This window comes from Petromyzon marinus, chromosome 40, assembly GCF_048934315.1.
Source record: "Petromyzon marinus isolate PM22_M1 ecotype Great Lakes invasive population chromosome 40, UKy_Petmar_22M1.pri1.0, whole genome shotgun sequence".
NCBI classification, from domain to species: domain Eukaryota; kingdom Metazoa; phylum Chordata; class Hyperoartia; order Petromyzontiformes; family Petromyzontidae; genus Petromyzon; species Petromyzon marinus.
The window spans coordinates 3,106,504-3,125,978 of record NC_133706.1 but is presented as its reverse complement, the minus strand read 5'-3'; the positions used below and the strand labels follow the sequence as shown (position 1 = coordinate 3,125,978).

The 19,475-nt window shown below is 45.0% G+C and overlaps 1 protein-coding gene and 1 non-coding gene across 2 annotated transcripts; both read left to right on the top strand.

The window, feature by feature from the left end:
• Positions 1-1,717: 1,717 nt before the first annotated feature.
• On the top strand, positions 1,718-19,246 carry EEF2 (eukaryotic translation elongation factor 2). The gene is made up of 16 exons (XM_032968600.2): positions 1,718-1,866; positions 5,366-5,580; positions 6,451-6,632; positions 7,084-7,295; positions 9,111-9,289; positions 9,842-9,947; positions 11,382-11,495; positions 12,000-12,138; positions 13,193-13,388; positions 14,199-14,337; positions 14,898-15,017; positions 15,219-15,326; positions 15,774-16,127; positions 17,398-17,580; positions 18,505-18,637; positions 18,810-19,246. Exons 1-16 carry the CDS (start codon positions 1,864-1,866, stop codon positions 19,001-19,003), a joined length of 2,577 nt encoding a protein of 858 aa, XP_032824491.1. The 5' UTR covers positions 1,718-1,863; the 3' UTR covers positions 19,004-19,246.
• LOC116950864 (small nucleolar RNA SNORD37) lies at positions 11,224-11,289 on the top strand. Its single transcript, XR_004404083.1, has one exon. It is a non-coding gene; the product is annotated as a small nucleolar RNA SNORD37 (small nucleolar RNA).
• Positions 19,247-19,475: the final 229 nt, after the last annotated feature.

Genomic DNA, 19,475 nt, shown 5'->3' with positions numbered 1-19,475 from the left:
TGAGCCACTCTGTCTACAGGAAAGCTACCCATACGGATGCTTACCTGAAACCGGATTCCCACCACCATCCATCCCAGCAAAAATTCCCTCATCAAGACTCTGCACCATAGAGCCCAATGCATATCCGACCAGGAACACATAGCCAGTGAACTCAAGCACGTACACCAAGCTCCTAAGGCTAATGGTTATTCCGACTACACAATCCGCAAAGATATCACTCCAACCATGAAGAAGGACCCTCTTGAGGAGCCTTTCAAAACCATCACTTTACCCTACATTGCGGGGATCACAAAAAAGATCACCAAAATCTTGAATAAACACAAGATCCAGGTCCGATTCAACACATTACATAAAATCCGTGATGTGGTTCTGTCTGTAAAATATGTGATTCTGTACATACAGTACCCTGGCGTCTACAAACTAAGTTGCCTCTGTGGTAGTAGTTACATTGGAGAAACCAAACGACATGTCTCGGGCCGCATTCGTGAACACAAAGCAGACCTGAAACACGGTAGGAGCAACACCTCGGCCGTGGCAGATCACTGTTATAATTCAGTACGTTCACATGATATTGACTTCTCCAAGACAGAGATTCTTTGCAAGCCATCTGGCTACCATGAGAGATTCGTTCATGAGGCTATCCACATATACAAACACAGAGACAATTGGAACTGAGAAGATGGATTCTGGCTTAGCAATCATTGAAAGGATTTGATAAACCATTTCGGGTCTTAATTGATTGATCACGCTTAAGGTGACTTTCAGACTGCATCCATTATTTTTCGTCTCCCCCCTCCTCTTTTCGAACATAGATGGACTCGTCCATCTGAACAAACTGTCAAATCGCTATCCGTGGTGCTAACGTTAAAAAATCGCCACTTTTTTAAATTTTCATGTGGTTTTCACACCTGATGATGATTGCTTGTGTTGCAGTCTAAACGTCGTGATAATTTAATTTTTTATATATATTTATTGTTTCCCTTCTACGTGACTTTACCGAAAGAACCAAGAATATAATATATATGTAGATAAATGAAACATACTTTTATATATTTTACGTATTTCTTTTGAGTGATTTGCTTTAATTTCCTATACTTTGCACTCCGATGTTTTTTTTGTATTGATTGTTTTTGTAACTTTCTCACCCGTTCCTGCTGGATATCTTCGAAAACAAGCTTCATAGCTCATCGGAATTTCCAGGATAATGTTCTGATTGTAATAATCAATATAGGAACGGCCAAGATGACCTTGACCTTCGCCAATATCATAGCGATGACGTACCCTAAGATTTATGTAAATTTGTGACGTCACAGCGTTGTGACCGATTCAGAATATTGATATCGGAGGAATCCTATGAGCTATGAAGCTCTGTTTCACATTTGGCCAGTCAGGGTGCGTCAGCAAGTTATGTCAACAACAACAAAAAAACAATAAAATGGTACAAGAGTCAGATCGAATAAAATAAATATTGTAAATTCAAGTGTTCCGAGCGCGCCAGTCTAGAAACTCCACTCGCATATATTTAAATGTGAACGTGTCCATTCGCACAGCAGAGTTACGGTTAAATTCTCTGCCACTTCCAGAACAATCGCGTCGTGACGTCACGAAGGCTAACGGCGAGTCACGCACGCCGTCGTGACGTCACGACGCAAAGGCGTTCATTGTACGTCGTGACGTGATGACGTCATCCTACAAAAGCAAATCATGGGTGGGCGTAGCGAGAGCGCCCGCGTCACGAGGCGGTGACGTCACCGATGCATGACGTCAGCTCCCGTGCCGCCATCGCTCTCTTTTCAAGTCCCTCCTGGCTGCGGGAGGCGCCGCTCCTGTATCGCGCGGCTTCGTCCGTGAAAATCCGCAACCATGGTGAGCCATCGGGCCTCGCTCGACTCGCGTTTACCACGGCACACATCCCGGCTACCTACTACTTCGATTATTTTTGGGATTGTGCGGATATTTTTAGAGTTTTTTTCGCGATTTGTTACGACGGGCGCCACGGCCCGTGTTGGCAGGCCCCGCTCACACCTTACCCGCTATGCGCGCAATGTGTGTCGCACAGGTGGCGGCGTCACGCTCATGCTACTCGAACCGCTGTTATATTTTTAAACGAATGCGGGTTAAGTGACCGGTTATGGTGTCAGTGATTATAGTAATGCGTTATTTGGCGGTGGTTATTAACGTAGCTGTGCGGACGTGGCATGAATGGCGCCCGGCGTTCGGGCCGCGGCCTCGGGAGACTTTAATTTCAATTAAGCGTTATAATGACACTGTCGGGAGATAATAGAAGTGATCTTCATTTATACGCGAATGTTTGGGTATTTTTACGTCTAAATACGTGTAATACGCGAACGAATAGTTTTTCTTGTCTGGCTTAGTGTGTGCTTTTTGTAATTACGGTGAATCGTTTAGTCCTAGTTGCCGGTAATAAGATGGCGGATTTGGTTCGAGCAGAGTTGTACGCAGTTGCACAATTGACTCCTGCGTATCTGGGCGTGCGCATATTTGGACTGCGTTACACAACGGGTGAAAGCGTCCCATTGAAAGCAACGGCTTGTCCTAACATACACTAGCATTACTTTGATTCCTTCACAGACATGAAAATCATGTTTTAGTCCAGAACTTATGTCCAGCCATATGTTTTAAGCCATTGAGCGGTAGACCAGTTAGACTTTGTAGGTCTCGTCAGCAGTCAGGCTTGTTTATATTCGCATTGCTTAAAGTGGCTTAATTACATGAACGCGTGGACTTAATCGCTGAAATATTTACATATTTAAAGAACACAAATTGAACTCGAGCAGAGAAAACAATGAGCCGGCGTTTGTGATGACGTCCCCGCATCCGGCCGCGCATGCGCACAGCGTGTCTGCAGGAGGTACCCTTCCCCCACCCCCCTCACGTAGCCGCAGTGCGCATGCGCGTGATGTTCTCTTGCTCACCTCTCCACGCCGGATCTGACGTTCTTCCAAAATAAGCCCCTCAGGCCACAATGGTTCTTTGCATCTATGAAATAAAAAGCCCTCGTACCTGTCAGGCCACCACTGCGCCTCCCTTTGACGTTTTTATTACCAGCACTGAGCGTATTTAAGGGGTGTTGAGACATTGAAATGTGTATTCGCGTAGTTTCTGCAGCTGAGAGGCGCTTGATTTTAGAATCGACGTCCTTAAACATGAGAACCCATTGAGATTTGAAGTGACGTTATTATGGATCGGCGTTGAAAAATGTACCAACCCGTCGTAACCAATTTGGTGAAATATAGTCAACCAACATGTACTGTAGTCTTTGTCAATGAATACATGAATCATAGAATACATTGCACGGTCAAGCTTAACCAGTCAAAACGTCAATTTGTAATGGACAATATTAAACCAGTGAGCCTATTGCATTATATTTGTGGTTGAAGTTCCTTTAAACAAGAGCAACCCATTGAGAAGTCATCCGATTCAATTCACTCCTTTTAGCAGGTGACTACTGAGGTTAATATGTAAATGTGCATCCTATATTTAACTAGCTGAGCATGTAGTTAACATGCATCTTAAGATTGACGTCAATATAACCAAGCGTGATTCCCACTGACCTATTGAGCCCAATGACGGTGCACTGACTGCGTCATTGACGTTCGTTTCACCTAGAGCCGATTGGGATTATTTAATTTACAATGGTAACATGAGAACACCACGTTATTCGAGCCTTAGTTTTCTACTATTTGGACTGTTACATGTTGACAGTGTCAAACTCAATGCGACACAAAAAAAGTAACGTATTCCCATGTCTTTTGTTGAATATATTTTTGCTTTTACGTGTTTAATCCTCTCATCTCTTACCTGGATTCATTGAAGTGCTTGAGAAATGTCAGGTGACTGGCAGGTAATAATTTACATATGCTTCTAAACTTGCCGAGGAGGCTATAAGATAATTTATCCACCCAATAAAACCCTCTGAATTCCTTAAGTGCCCCACAGATTTCTATCCAATCATAGACCAGATTTTCATCCCTACACATATCTTCGGTTGCACTTGCCCATTGGCGGTCCTTTCATTCCTGTTTTTGAGCTATAGCTGCTTATCTAAACAGACTGTCCACCACTTGAGTTGTGTAGGGTTATTCATTCGAATTGAAGTTTTGGTTAAGTTTCAGGTTTTGTGTTTCAGAACCCGGTTTATCATGCCTAAGGCTGCATTTTTTACCTCACTTGGCAATGCTGTCGTTGATGGCGACGTTGGGCTGCGTGTGTTGAAAGCAACTGTGGTGATGTGCGTAGGGAGTGGAGGTGACGACATTCTTAATGCTGCAGGCAGTGGTGCTTGCGAAACCACCAATTTGCCTTGTAGTTGGGCAGATAAATGTACTCAGGATGCTGCAGACGTTGCCAACTTAAGAGCTGAGTGCCTCTTCAAATGTGTGTTAAAGAATGTCATATATTACACGTGGAATCTTGGCTTAAAGCTTTCGTGACTGCAGGAATTCATATTCTTGAGTCTTTCGGTAAAGTCACGTAGATAGGTTCAAAGAAAATAACCAAAAAAATAACAAAAAACTACGACGTTTCGCTTGTTGCCATCGAAACGTCGTAGTTTTTTGTTATTTTCTTTGAACCTATCTGTGACTTTACCGAAAGACACCAAGAATACACTTGGAATATTATAATTTTTTAATGTTTAACAGACAAAACTTTAGGTCACTGGCAACTCGAACCAATTTGACGTAAGCCAGCACCACTATCTTGGGTTTAAATGTGACCACATGCCAACCGGGCCTGGCTTAAACTTTTAGCTCCATTGTCATTCCCCTGCAGATATATGGCCTCCTTCCATGCCGTGTCAGTCATGGGGTTCTGATGGCCAAAAATCACCATGCTGGTTCATGTTGGTTGGTGAATGGGGTAGGCAGGACCATACTTTGTTTTTTTCGGTATGAATCCTTGCAGTCACGAAAGCTTCAAATCTAGAATTAATAGCCAGGACCATTTCGGATGTGATTTTCCACCGGATAGTGTTGGCTGAGAATCGGAACAGATGGTGCTGGATTCGTAGCACAGGGGGCGATCCACTGCCGCCATTTCTCTGGAGCCTGGTGGTTCAGTCATATATCTCTTGCCCAACTATGAAGGCTTAATTCTGTAAATGTATTGGATGACTTGTGCAAGGACAAACACTTGAGCAGAGTGGTGTGCAAGAGAAGTCTGAAGTGATTCCATAAGTGGTTTGGTGGTGTCATCTCCCAGGGCCTTGCCCTACTAACTGAAACCATTTCTGAAGGGTTTTTATGTCAACACATGGCATGTGCAATACAGTTGAGATGTGATTGCTGATCCTTTTCTCCCATTTCTGCTTTGTTTTAACCTCTTGTCCCATGCCTTCCTGCAGGTGAACTTCACAGTAGACCAGATCCGTGCGATCATGGACAAAAAGTCCAACATCCGCAACATGTCGGTAATTGCGCATGTGGATCACGGCAAGTCGACGCTGACCGACTCGCTCGTGTGCAAGGCCGGCATCATTGCCGGGTCGCGTGCTGGAGAGACACGCTTCACGGACACCCGCAAGGACGAGCAGGAACGCTGCATCACCATCAAATCTACGTGAGTGCCACACTTGCTGACCGTTCACCACATTGCACGTCACAGCATTTCTCACGTGTCGCCAGGTGGACCATTCGTTCAAAGCCATTTCGCCATTCCAGGGCTAGATTAAGGCCTCCCCCTCCCCCCCCCCCCAGCTGCCTGTTATTGAGGTTATTTTATTATACTTCATGCATATTGTGGATTGATCCATCAAGGGGGAGGCGGGTCCAGGACCGGTTTGGATATCATTCGCTAGTTTGTTAGCCTAGGCCTAGAATCGAGCTTGGGTCTCCAGGTTCATAACACTGTGCAATAACCACTGCTGATGCTTGAGCCCTGGATAACTTAAGCCATAGAAATAAGTAAAATGTCTACTCATAAAATTTTATTTTTCTTCTATTGGCTTATTAAAATTTTGGAGAAATGTTAAACTTGGAGTCTTAAGACCACAAGTCTTAAAGGGGTGTTTCAGGGTTAGGGAGTCATTGGCTGAATATTGCGTTAATGACAGTCTGCGACGAGGTATTTATTACCAAATGTGTAGTGTGGTATACTTCCCGTGTTACCATTGCTGTATATTTATTATTGGAATGTTTGATTCTTATTTTGTTATACAAACATTGCCCGAAACTTTAAGCCATAGTTGTGGTTTTATTGTCTCTTTACTGCTGCTTGTATCTTTTACCACCTTTAATAACATTTTCAAGTGTACACATCCATTAATTTAAATAAGTAGAGCAAATTATCTTTGTATACAAATTAATAATTTTGATTGTAAGGGATGGCAAGCTCTGAATTTGCCGAATTGGATTCTCATATTTGCATTGAGGATGCACCAAAGCTGTCGCCCGATAGACGCTGACCCCTCACACCGTGCGCATCCAACAGGGCCATCTCCCTGTACTACGAGCTGCAGGAGACCGATCTGGCCTTCATCAAGCAGTGCAAGGACGGTAACGGCTTCCTCATCAATCTCATTGACTCTCCCGGCCACGTCGACTTCTCCTCCGAGGTCACAGCTGCCCTGCGTGTCACCGACGGTGCGCTGGTCGTCGTCGACTGTGTCTCCGGTGAGTCCTGTCGGGTTTCTCACCGCCACCGTGCTTTTGAATTGAGGGCGAGCATTTAACTTTTTAAAATAAGTACCTAAAGAGGTTGTATTGAAGTTGACCTTAAGGTCCCTCATTCACCCCAAGCATGTGCTTTGGTAATAGAGATTTTTTTTGTAAAGCATTGTTTGAACATCCTTTACGTTAACCACTTTTACTCCAAATTAGGGCCTTATTCTGAGTCACAGCTTTGCACTGGTTTGGCATCGTAACACGGTTAATCTCAGAATCAAACCGCTTGGTTTCTTGTGAAGATGCCTGAGCAACTCTGCTCAAGTTAAGCATGGCTTTTAAGCCCGGCTCACTTGAGCCAGCGCCTAGCTGTGGTTAAGAATACAGGCTTTGATGTTCCTTCGGACACTTTGAATGACCGGCACGAGCGGTGTAACGTTGATGCGTGTGCTCTGTGCAGGTGTGTGCGTGCAGACTGAGACGGTGCTACGCCAGGCTATCGGCGAGCGCATCAAGCCCGTGCTCATGATGAACAAAATGGACCGCGCGCTCCTCGAGCTGCAGCTTGAGCCCGAGCCACTCTTCCAGACCTTCCAGCGCATCGTTGAGAATGTCAACGTCATCATCTCCACCTATGGCGAGGATGAGAATGGACCCATGGGAAACATCATGGTATGTGCATCTGTAAACTGCGCCTGAAATGCGGTACAGGCATACCCCATTTAGCTTGGGAGATGCATGCCTGGAGAACGGGAGCGCGAGGTGAATCGGTGCTATATGGCAGTGGTCCCCAACCTTTTTGGCACAAGGGACCGGTTTCGTGGAAGACAATTTTTTGACGGACCGGGGGGGTGGTTTCCCCCTTTTCAAAGAAGCTCTCCAGCGACGTTTGTTTTTTACTCGGGCCACGGACCGGTACCGGTCTGCCACCTGGGGGTTGGGGACCCCTGCTATAACGGGGTCCGATCATAGGCCCAATGGAGATGTTCCCAACAGTAATTTATCACCTACGACCAACACATTAGTGGTTCATTGGGTTATTGGAACAATAATACAAATGATAAACATTTAAAAATATTGTTAATGGTACAGCATTTTTTATCAAATAAACATTGTACTAGTGCATGGTGAGACCCCGATATGGCAAACTTGGCATAGCTGGGAGACAATGAGAGTTATAGCTTGCACCTGCTGGTGCAGTCCAATCTGTGACTTGACTCCCCCCCGCTTCTAGAGGAAAGTGCTCATTGCTGAAGAGCGAACTCCGTGCCATCTTGAGTGATAGCGCTTGCTCATAGGCTGAGGGTGGAGAGCATACAATGGTGCTAATACTGCACGGTATTTGGATGAGAGAGTACACCGTGTTAACTCAAGTACGGCTTTTCATCCTTGTATTAATGTTTTAAATGTACAAAATATATATTTTTCAAGTAAAATGTTGCCCAAGAACAAACAGCTCTATGACGGGGTAGCGCTAAACGGGGTATGCCTGTACAGTAAAACCTTGGATTGCGAGTAACTTAGTCTGCGAGTGTTTTGCAAGACGAGCAAATTTTTAAAATAGATATTAATTTTATAAACAAGCGAGGTCTTGCAATACGAGTAGTACGTATACGCTTTGTCTGCTGGGCGTCACGTGATCACAACTGATATACGAATGCTTTGATATACGAGTGCTTTGGATTACAAACACGTTTCCGAAACGAATTATGCTCGCAATCCAAGGTTTCACTGTATTTTAAACTGGAGATGAACCGTGCAGATTTCTTGCGCATCAACTTTCGTTGCACATTAAAATGAATGCACATATAATGCATATCTTTGTGTGGTGTTGAATCTACTTGTTTTTCCAGCCTGCACTAATTTTTCTGTTGTGATGGGTTTCCTCATAATTTTCAGATTTTAATTATTGTTGCCTATAGGCACGTGCTAATGGGGTGCCGATAGTATAAAGGTAAATACTCTCCATACATATATGGAGCTCCCGGAGGTATATTTCAGTAGTGAACAATTGATTACTGTCCTCATTAGTCCTAAGGATGAAACCGTCTACAGTTGTATCTTTGTTCCACTGCTGCTTGTTAGTTGGTCATATTTTCTCTCGATGGTCTAAGACAATGTTCACATTACAGTTCTTAACTGGTGGTTTCCTATATAAGCTTTTTGCGCATAGTACAATACAGACTGTGGGAAGGGCTTGATCTGAATCCACCCACCTGCCTGTTTTGTTTGGACTGTTGAGGCCAAAAGGAGTTTTGTGAACCTGACAGGATCAAGGGATCATAAGACAGACATTTTAGAGCAAAGATTAAAGCTGTACGGCAATATTCAGCCTTTGTTTCCGCAGCATTGCAGTACGTGTTAACTTGCGCAACATGGACAAGAACGTTGTTGTGAGCAGGAGATTGGCACCGTTTACTTTGACATACTCGGCGGCTTAATACGGCCGTCACGGGTAACTAACGCTAATGTCCGCCATGTTTGCAGGTGGACCCAGTGGCAGGCACAGTGGGCTTTGGTTCCGGCCTTCACGGTTGGGCCTTCACCCTCAAGCAGTTCGCTGAGATGTACGTGTCCAAGTTTGCAGCCAAGGGTGACAAGAACATCAGCGCGACAGAGCGCTGCAAGAAGGTGGAGGATATGATGAAGAAGCTGTGGGGCGAAAGGTGAGCGCTGAACAGTTTTTTCACTACTGGTGATGTTAGCTGCCCGCATGAGTTAAGTTTTGCCTTTTAGTGCTCGGTCACATGGCGTGTGCTTGGAGGATATAAAGTATAGGAAACCTCAACTTGAAAAACTGACCCATTGTAGACGTATACCTAGGCTGTTTGACTCGTCCGTTCTAGGTGATTTTGAGCCTATGTAATGACAAATTCTTAAGTGACTTTCAGCCAAGTGACTGTCGTGACAATGTTCTGACATCACTGCAGCAATTGTATTTTCAAATCGGTTTATTGTGAAGTTTTCAAATTGTGTCGACTGCTGAATAAAGACAGCCCGAGATGAGACCTTGTGTTGTGCCTTAAAAGGATCTGTTAGACGTCAGGTGCGAAGAGGTTATTTTTATTGAAAATAATTGTTTGCATAACAGCACTGTACATGGGCAATCTGAGTTTGGTGTAATTGGTTGTTGGGGGGACCATAAACAATAGGCTTGGTGTTTTTCGAGAGTCGGTCATACAGCACTGTGCTTGCATAACGTGTGGGTCTGTGCACAGGTATTTCGATCCCGCAACCATGAAGTTCAGCAAGTCTGCCACCAACGCTGCTGGAGAGAAGCTTCCGCGCACCTTCTGCCAACTTGTGCTGGACCCCATCTTCAAGGTGCTTCTCACCCCAAGCTGGGTTCCCCTTGCGCACATCTTGCTTGACGTTATATACCCCAAACGTCGTTCAGCACCATCTTAAGGAGAAACGTTGTGACGAAGCATGCTTAATCATGAGTGGCTTGGAAATCACCTTCACACGGGCTATCAAAACCCATTGATTCTGTAAAATGTTCTCCCTATGAGCTGTTATGTATAAAAAGGGCATCCCAAACTAGATTAGAAGCTTTCGTGACTGCAGGAATGACTCTTTGGTTCTTTTGGTAAAGTTACGTAGAAATAAATTAAATAATATAATACGACGTTTCGATTGCAACACAAGCAACCATCATCAGGTACAAATGAATGAGAAAACAAACATGGTAAACATGGAAATATAATGCAATAAAACACAGAGTCGGCCAACAAAACAGTCAACACCCCACATGGTTGATTACGTGCTTCCAAAGATTGCTAAATTTGTGAGACCAAACATAGACATGGAGACACAGACACAAGCAGAGAGACTCGCAGACAGAGGCACACAGAAAGACAACGTCTCTGTGTCGATGCCTTAAATAGAGAGGGGGGGGGGTGGGTGGGACAGATGGGGAGTTGTGTGGAATTCTTGCCCATCGGGTACGGACGACCTAGACACGACTTCTAAACAAACAAGCAGGGAGCGTTGTGTGGAATTACTGCCCCACGCGGGCCGGAGGAGAGAATGGACCCATAAACAAGCACGGTGGAAAGCAAAACGTATTTTATTGTTATTTAATTTCTTTTTACGTGACTTTACCGAAAGAACCAAAGAGTGTAAGGCATCCCAATTGTTCATCAAATCTATTTGATTCATTTGCTTATGGGGAATGCATTGAAACCATAGTATTAAGAATACATTTACAATTTGTTTTTGTGTAATTGCTTTGTGTGGCTTCTACAGCCACTATATGAATTTCCTTCACTGGTGTGTAAAAGTATATTCTTGAATATTACATTTAGGCTTATGGAGTGATGCGCCCAAACAAAAAATATATTCTTGAAACAAGACCATGACCCGAAATCGTAATGGTCGCAAACAATTTAGTTTCCTTTGCTGATGCTAATATTTTCACACAATGGACACATTTTATTGGCAGACACACTATGGCAATATTTTGGTTGATGTAAAATGTTTAACTATCCATTGTGTAATGGGTTTTAAACTGCAGTAATTGAGGGACTAATGTGCCCGTTTGCATGGCAGTATTTAGCTGCAGACCAGTAATGTGTCGTGCTGGCAGGTGCGCAGTCTTGATGATGACGAAATACAATTCTTCACTTTGACCTGATCTTCATTGATGAGGACCTTTGTTCTGATTGTACTGCGCTCCTGCTATGATGGGTGGGAGCTACGTCGCCATTGGACAAGACTGGTTTTATGCAACTCGCTTGTTTTCTCTCCTTTGCACAGGTTTTCGACGCCATCATGAACTTCAAGAAGGAAGAGACGGCCAAGCTGGTTGAGAAACTGGACATAAAGCTGGACACAGAGGACAAGGACAAGGAGGGAAAGCCCCTGCTCAAGGTGAGGCTTGAGCTGCTGTCTTGGGTTGTTGGTTTATTGTCCACTTTACATAATTTTTCGGAATGGCTTGTCAATCCCAAAATTCATGGTATTAATAACAAAAGTTATGATATTGCTACGGCGAACGTTAAAGCCCACATTCAAATGTGATGAGTGGCAGGCGTCGTCAATAACTCCGTGGTCTGCTTCATCAGACACATTGTTTGGTTGTTGTGAAACATTTGGATGTTTGCACAAACCGATAATTATTTTTGGTGTGGTTGTGAATGGTCATAAGTTATTTATTAAGCTATTGTGCATTGAGGTAGTCATCAAATCATGTTTTTAGCCCTTAGCCAGTGGTCAAAATTCCACATTCCTTTGTCCATAGCAAGTTTATCCATTGGACAAACACATTTTGCTTCCCCACAATGTAGCACTCAATGCTACTCTTAAATGTAGCACTCGTCAAAAAGCACACTAACAACGCTAATTGTGCATTTTTCGCGTGTGTACGTTCGTCAGGCTGTGATGCGCCGCTGGCTGCCTGCTGGAGACGCCCTGCTGCAGATGATCACTATCCACCTGCCGTCGCCCGTCACGGCCCAGCGCTACCGCTGCGAGCTGCTCTACGAGGGACCTGGTGATGACGAGGCCGCCATGGGTATGCTTGAACGCATGCTGCGCTCTTTTACTTAACCTCCGTTGCGTTCAAGTGACTGCATTAAACGCTCCTGATGAAAATTTAGTGGCCGGATGCATGAAATGTCTTAAGTGGTTTTATTTTCCACCCGAATTTACAAAAGTGGTAATTAGAAAATGGAAGTTTTTACCAATAGTGTGTAACCATCTGTAGACTACACCTGTGCAAAAGTACGTTGCTGTTGGCAATCTAAGTTTGAGAGATGCTTTGTTAACAAAGGACTTGCAGGTCTACAATGTATAATTGATGGATGATGAACTCCATATTATCAACACGTGGGGGGTGGGGTTTTGGGTGTGGAGAGGGGATGTGCTGCACCGTGCCAGTCAAGCTGGAGAGGTGATGGGAGAAGTAGGCTGGCACTTGAATTGCGTTGATTTTATAATTACGATTTTAGCGTATTCGTCACACATTGTGCTATTTAAAATTCGCGGGGTTGTATTTTAAATGTTCCTGGCTGTAGGCGCGCTACTTAGCCAATCAAGAAGTAGTGAGCCATTGGAGCGGTGTAGAAGCCCGCGCGACTCCCGCAGCCTGCCTCTGGCTGCCACAATGTTTACACGCTAGTGCTTTCCTTGACAATTTTTTTAAATTGCCTACTGTATAATATTAAATTATATTTACACTTTTAAATATGTTTATGTTAATCATAAGTACAGGTAAGCTAAACACAATATATACATATGAATATCCATACAGTTTGTTTAAATATTATTGTTTGTCCCCTAACCCTAGTTTCCTCAAGCTTTTAAGTATTCATATTTTCGCGGATTTAATATTTAGATCCAACAGGAACGTATATCCCCCGCGAATGAATGGTTTGCGGTGACGTGTCTAAGCAATGATGGAAAACAGCAAATGAGACGAGCGGCTGTGTTATAATTGGGGTAGATTTATTTTGATAGGTTTTACATCTGGCGTGGGAAACGATATGGTCTGATAATTAACAAAAATGTGGCTTGGGTGGCTAGGCATCATGACGTAAATTTGGGTACCTTGTCTTGACTGGTCCCAGGCATCAAGAACTGTGACCCCAAGGCACCACTGATGATGTACATCTCCAAAATGGTACCCACCACCGACAAGGGCCGCTTCTACGCCTTCGGCCGGGTCTTCTCGGGCGTCGTGTCTACTGGACAAAAGGTCCGCATCATGGGGCCCAACTACACCCCTGGCAAGAAGGAGGACCTGTTCATCAAGCCCATTCAGAGGTGGGTGGGGCGCTCATCACATGACACTTTCACTGAGCTCCTATCGTTAATGCAAGTGAGCTTTGAAGTTCCTCTATAGCATTTGAGCTGCTTCAGCTGGCAACATTTGAACTCCTCGGTTGGTGTTTATTGGTGCTATCTGCGAAATCAACACTTAATAATTAATCCTCACGTAAACCTATATAATTGAGTTTAAGAGACCTCAGATGTTATCGTGATCGGAGAGCTCTTAAACAAGTTTGGATGACAAGAGAATTTGTGTTGCGAGGACTTCATTTCAGACAGGTCTGTCTCTTGAGTCTGACCCAATAAATATTTTCAGACCTGGCACACCACATCGATTTTATATTTCTTATCTCACTAGCTGTAGCTATTTGTCACATGCCTCTTACTCCAGTTGACCAGTGGCTTGGGAAAAATTCGATGAGAAATTAAATTAAGTGCTCTTGCACCCTGTATTAAACTGTCTCAAAGAAACAGTTGAGGATTGTTGGTTCACAGTAAATAATGATTATTCTTTGAACAGTAGTGGTTATTAAATCACATTATGGCACCATGTTTTCAAGTGTAGCTAAAGTCTATTGAATAACTTGAAAAGTAGTTGTGACATTTTGGGTGATTCCTCCACAGTGTAGTACAATCTCTATGGGTTCCACACTGACCAATTTTGTCTCCCAGCACTGCTATTTGCACAATTAGGTGCAATAAAATAAGTGTCAATGAGCTAAAAAAAACGATTTTCACTTTTGTTCATGTTGTGTAACGGAGGTCCCTGCTTGTTGACCATAACGTGGATTGCACCTTGCGCAGGACCATCCTGATGATGGGCCGCTACGTTGAGCCCATCGAGGAGGTGCCCTGCGGCAACATCGTCGGCCTCGTTGGTGTGGACCAGTTCCTTGTTAAAACCGGCACAATCAGCACTTACGAGCACGCCCACAATCTGAGGGTGAGACCCCCCCCACCACCCTTCTGCCTTTGCTTCATTGTCCCCAAGCCACTCCGGCAAAGACCGAGTATAGTGGCCTCTATCACCAATTGCGAAGTCTGGACAAGGTTCATCACGCACTTAACGAGGCCAGATGGGGGCATCCATGGATAGCCCAAGCTGTAAATGCAGATGTGTGAATGCTACGACGAATATCGTGAAGGAGGATTTCCCCTATAGTTTAAAACAATACGTTTTTTGTGCTCAAATGAGTGTTTAGATGCTCGTATACTCTTTACAGTACTGCGCTATTGGTGTAAATTCCACATTGAATAGGGCAAGTTGGTCAAAGGAAAACCACAGTGTACCATGTTAGGATGTCATCGCAACCAGGATTGTTCATGCCACCTCACTGCTCCATTGCTTTTTTATAATTACAATTACCACAGCATTGTTAGCTGAAATTACAATTACGTTATGATTGCTATTCCATATTTATCCACTGGTGTTGGTAAGGGGGGAGTAGGTGAACTTTGGAAAGCTTCACGTAAGCCCAACTGTGTCCCTCTGTTTGCCTGCAGGTGATGAAGTTCAGCGTGAGCCCTGTGGTCCGCGTGGCTGTAGAGGCCAAGAACCCCGCAGACCTGCCCAAGCTGGTGGAAGGCCTGAAGCGTCTGGCCAAGTCTGACCCCATGGTGCAGGTGTGTCACCTCGTGGTAGTGGGGTTCTTGTATGAATCCTGATGCTTGTCTTTCCCTCGGTTGTCCCTTCTGTTGTCATGAACACTCCTCTATGGAGGTGGTTTGGGTGGCTCTAAGGACCGAGCGCAGAGCCGACACTGCTGTCCATGTGCCAGCCCATTAACAATCCTTTACAATGTTTGTTTCATTGTGCCTTTCCAGTGTATCATTGAGGAGTCCGGCGAGCACATCATTGCTGGTGCTGGAGAGCTGCACTTAGAGATCTGCCTGAAGGATTTAGAGGAAGACCATGCCTGTATCCCCATCAAGGTAAGGGGTGCATGATTGCAACTGCCAGAAACCAGCTCGTTCACGCGTCTGTTACGGCTTCCTTGCTGCATCTAAATGCAGCAAGGAGGCTGTAACAGACTGCTGCCGGATGAGGTTCACATGCCATGCAGTCTTGGTGGTTATTTGACCATATTTCACCACGCTGGTCAGTACGAGTTTGTGAATATGGGGAGCTATAGGCAAAATCATTGAAGTAAGACGGTTTCCCCACACTGCCTTCTAAGAGTAGGAACGACAGCGGCTGTTTGAACATGGTGGTCACTCGCCCAAGCACTAGCCATCTCTATTCTGCTCGTCTATCGAGATGTGACGAGACCAAGAGTGTTCTGGGCAATTAGGTCATGTCATTAGGCGTCTTGGTTCATTCAAACGCAATTAACCCGCTTTCACAAAATAAACTGATTTGCGCGTTGCTTTCTTGCACAGAAATCGGACCCAGTGGTCTCTTATCGCGAGACGGTGGAGAATGAGTCGGACCAGGTCTGCCTGTCCAAGTCGCCCAACAAGCACAACCGCCTGTACATGAAGGCACGCCCCTTGTCCGACGGCCTGGCCGAGGACATCGACAAGGGTGAAGTGGCGGCGCGGCAGGAGCTGAAGTTACGCGCCCGCTACCTGGTCGATAAGTACGAGTGGGACGTGACGGAGGCGCGTAAGATCTGGTGCTTCGGCCCCGATGGCACAGGCCCCAACATGCTCGTGGACGTCACAAAGGGAGTGCAATACCTCAATGAGATCAAGGACAGCGTGGTCGCCGGCTTCCAGTGGGCCATGAAGGAGGTGGGTGGGTGTGACGTTGGTTGATGTTAACTACCTAGCCTGGTATACAGGAGGTTGTGAGTTTGATCCCGACACCTATATATTTGGAGTTTTCATGTTCTCCGTTTTTTCCCTCCATATTTAGGAATCTGCATTTAGAGTATTTGGCTGCTATACATTTCTACATTCCACTTCGTTGAGCTATCATTTATGGCCTGGTCGCTTATGAAAAGCTGTCGAGCTTGCTGGGTCTTACCTAATAAAATAAAAATGGCTTGGTTTCAGAGTGGATGGGACCCTCTGCTCCAGTCGTTCCCACGCTTTGGGTGAAATGTTGGCCGTGCAATTGACTACTTGCATACGCAACGTCGATGTTATGCTGCCCCTCAGCTATTTTTATCGGGTGTGTGACGGCTGTCTCGTGATTCACACATACTTGTGTTGAATGGGCACAATTTAGGGCGAGATTCCATTGATTAAGCTCTCACCCTCAATTGTCTGGAATCTTTTAGTTGGTAGTTGTGTAACAAAAATCCATTGCGTGCAGAATTTCAATGACACAAATATATTTTTCTATTGATAAATCAATATTCTGAAAGTGGAATATTTGAAGCGAATGCTTAAGAGCAGCAGTTGCTGTTGTTTTGCCCCATGTATGCACATTTTGCTAAAGAGCAGTTGACACCATTCAAATTGTATTTTTAAGGAAATCTAATAAAATAGTCACACCCTGATTTACGCACTCCTACTTTACGGATTTGTGCTATAACCTAAACTTATTGATATCCAATTCCATTTCATGTACTGTACCTCCCCATAACGTATTAGAGATGTACAGACTTAACCATTAAGCCCCATTTTTGTATGTTCCACGTTGAACATTCAGGCACCAGATAGCGCACAAGCATTTGCGTCTGACTGGCTATAGTTTGCTTCATGTGTACTCTTAATATTTTTTCCCCGCATACTGTATGGTGATTTTCTTTGTACAAGTGTAAACTATGATAAGCTAAGAATACAGTGTAATAGACAAGGTAATATATCAATAATATACATTTACTTTTCACACTGGTGGTTGTGCAGTGTAGATACGCAATGGGTTGCTGATAATCCCCTGTTTAGGTACTGAACTATGTAATGATCCACCAAAAATGCTTAGATTTAAGTAAATTTGATTTACTTTAAAATATCACGTAACCAAAGGTCATGTCCGTGTGGCATTTTAGATTTTATCTTTGAGAACGTTAACGATTCTCCCTCCACGTGGTGCTCCCCTCCCCATCGGCGGCAGGGTGTGCTGTGCGATGAGAACATGCGTGGAGTGCGCTTCGACATCCACGATGTGACGCTGCATGCAGACGCCATCCACCGTGGCGGTGGGCAGATTATCCCCACGGCGCGACGCGTCATGTATGCGAGCATGCTGACGGCTGGGCCGCGCCTCATGGAGCCCATCTACCTGGTCGAGATTCAGGTGCGCGGAGCGCTGCCCGGTTGCGAATGATTGCACAAAAAAGCATCGACTAGCTGCACTTGAGAAATTAGTTTCATCACAAATTACGTTTGTGCTGCCTTGTACTCCTTGACTGCTGAGCCAACAACTGCCTTGCTATCATGGAGGAGTTTTAATTGAAACTGGCAAAAAGGAGTTGTCAATTTTAGTGGATGGGCAGGGTGGTAGGGAGAGGCTCCAGAATTAATATGAAAACCCTCTCGACGCACTCATCTCTGCAGTGGGGGGAGATACACTGTGGGGTCAGACTTGGCCATACACTTAAGGCCTTCCTTCCACCAGCTTGGGACATTAAAATAACTTTTCGCAGGGCTGCAATGCCCACTAGTTTTTTTTGCTAGATAACCTCGTGGCTGTAGGAGGCCTAGAGGGGTTCACCACAGGCCTTTTAGCTACGTCAAATCTACTGTTACTGAAATTTAAGGATAGAGCTCAGTTTGGGAGTTTGACAACAGAGGGTGGTTGCTGCTATGCGCTCATAATTTCCTCCACGGTAGAGCCCTGTAATGACTTGGTGTGCATAATCTCTGTGGTTGATAAGATACTTTGTCTTGTCAGCAACTGAGCCTGGTCCTTCCCATAGGAATGTGGAATTTACACAACTGACTCAGGCCCACCAATAGATTTTCATAGTACCATCACATTGCTCGTTTGAGCAAAAATAATTATGAACCGGAAATCCTTACAAAATCTGCAAGGAACGATGGCAGTGGTAGCACCTTGAAGCAGGGCTGACAACTTTGATAAAACCCAAAGCTCTTGATTTCTGACGTAAATTTTTTTGTGTATAATTATTGCTTTTTCTTCAATACATCCTCTAGGTGTTCTTATGAAATACCTGAATCAAGGGTAGTGCCTAACCGAGTACGGTATTGTGGCTTGCAGTGTCCGGAGGCCGTGGTGGGCGGCATCTACGGCGTGCTCAACAGGAAACGTGGCCACGTCTTTGAGGAGTCGCAGGTGGCCGGCACGCCCATGTTTGTCGTCAAGGCTTACCTTCCCGTCAACGAGTCCTTCGGTAAGCACAAGCTGTGGCAGCCTGGGGTTCTGAGCCCGATCTTGTGCAAGTGACAGTCGGCATTGAGGTTGGTAAGGGGGTGGGCAAGAATTACAGTACATTGCCGTCTTGGCGTGTGAATGGCCGTTGAGCCCCGTGTTCTCCGTCTGCAATCCGTGCGCACACTTTTTAGGATTCACGGCCGACCTGCGCTCCAACACGGGCGGCCAGGCCTTCCCGCAGTGCGTGTTCGACCACTGGCAGATCCTGCCCGGCGACCCCTCCGACCCCACCACCCGTCCTGCCCAGGTGGTGGTGGAGACGCGCAAGCGCAAGGGGCTCAAAGAGGGCATTCCGGCGCTGGACAACTACCTGGACAAGCTGTAGAGCGGTGCCGCTGCCATCACCAACGACCACTTTTCCACGAGCACCACCCACGCCTCCATTTTTCAAAGCAGTTTAACACCCGTATTTGATAATACCTGATTAAGTGACTGCCTGAGGACTTGTGACCATCTGGAGGGGGCTAACAAATGTCGCACTACCATGAAGATCATACATCCTCTCTCAAATTAAGCAACCGGAATGTAACCTTGAAAATGCTTAAAATAAAGTTGTAGTGCAAGTGTGCGTCCTGGGTTGAATTGATCTGTTAGCGCTGTGAACGCCAATTGTGGGGTGAAAGTTTTCCAGTTTCTTTGGAAATGTGAAAGTGGTATTATGCAACATGGTGATATTCGTGTAGTTGGAGAAGGTACATTTTTTGGCTCTTGTGTAACATTTGAAGTTTACAAGGTTTCCATGAAAAAATCTTTCAAATCACAGTACTATATGTTCAGAATTTGAGCTGATTGAAAGT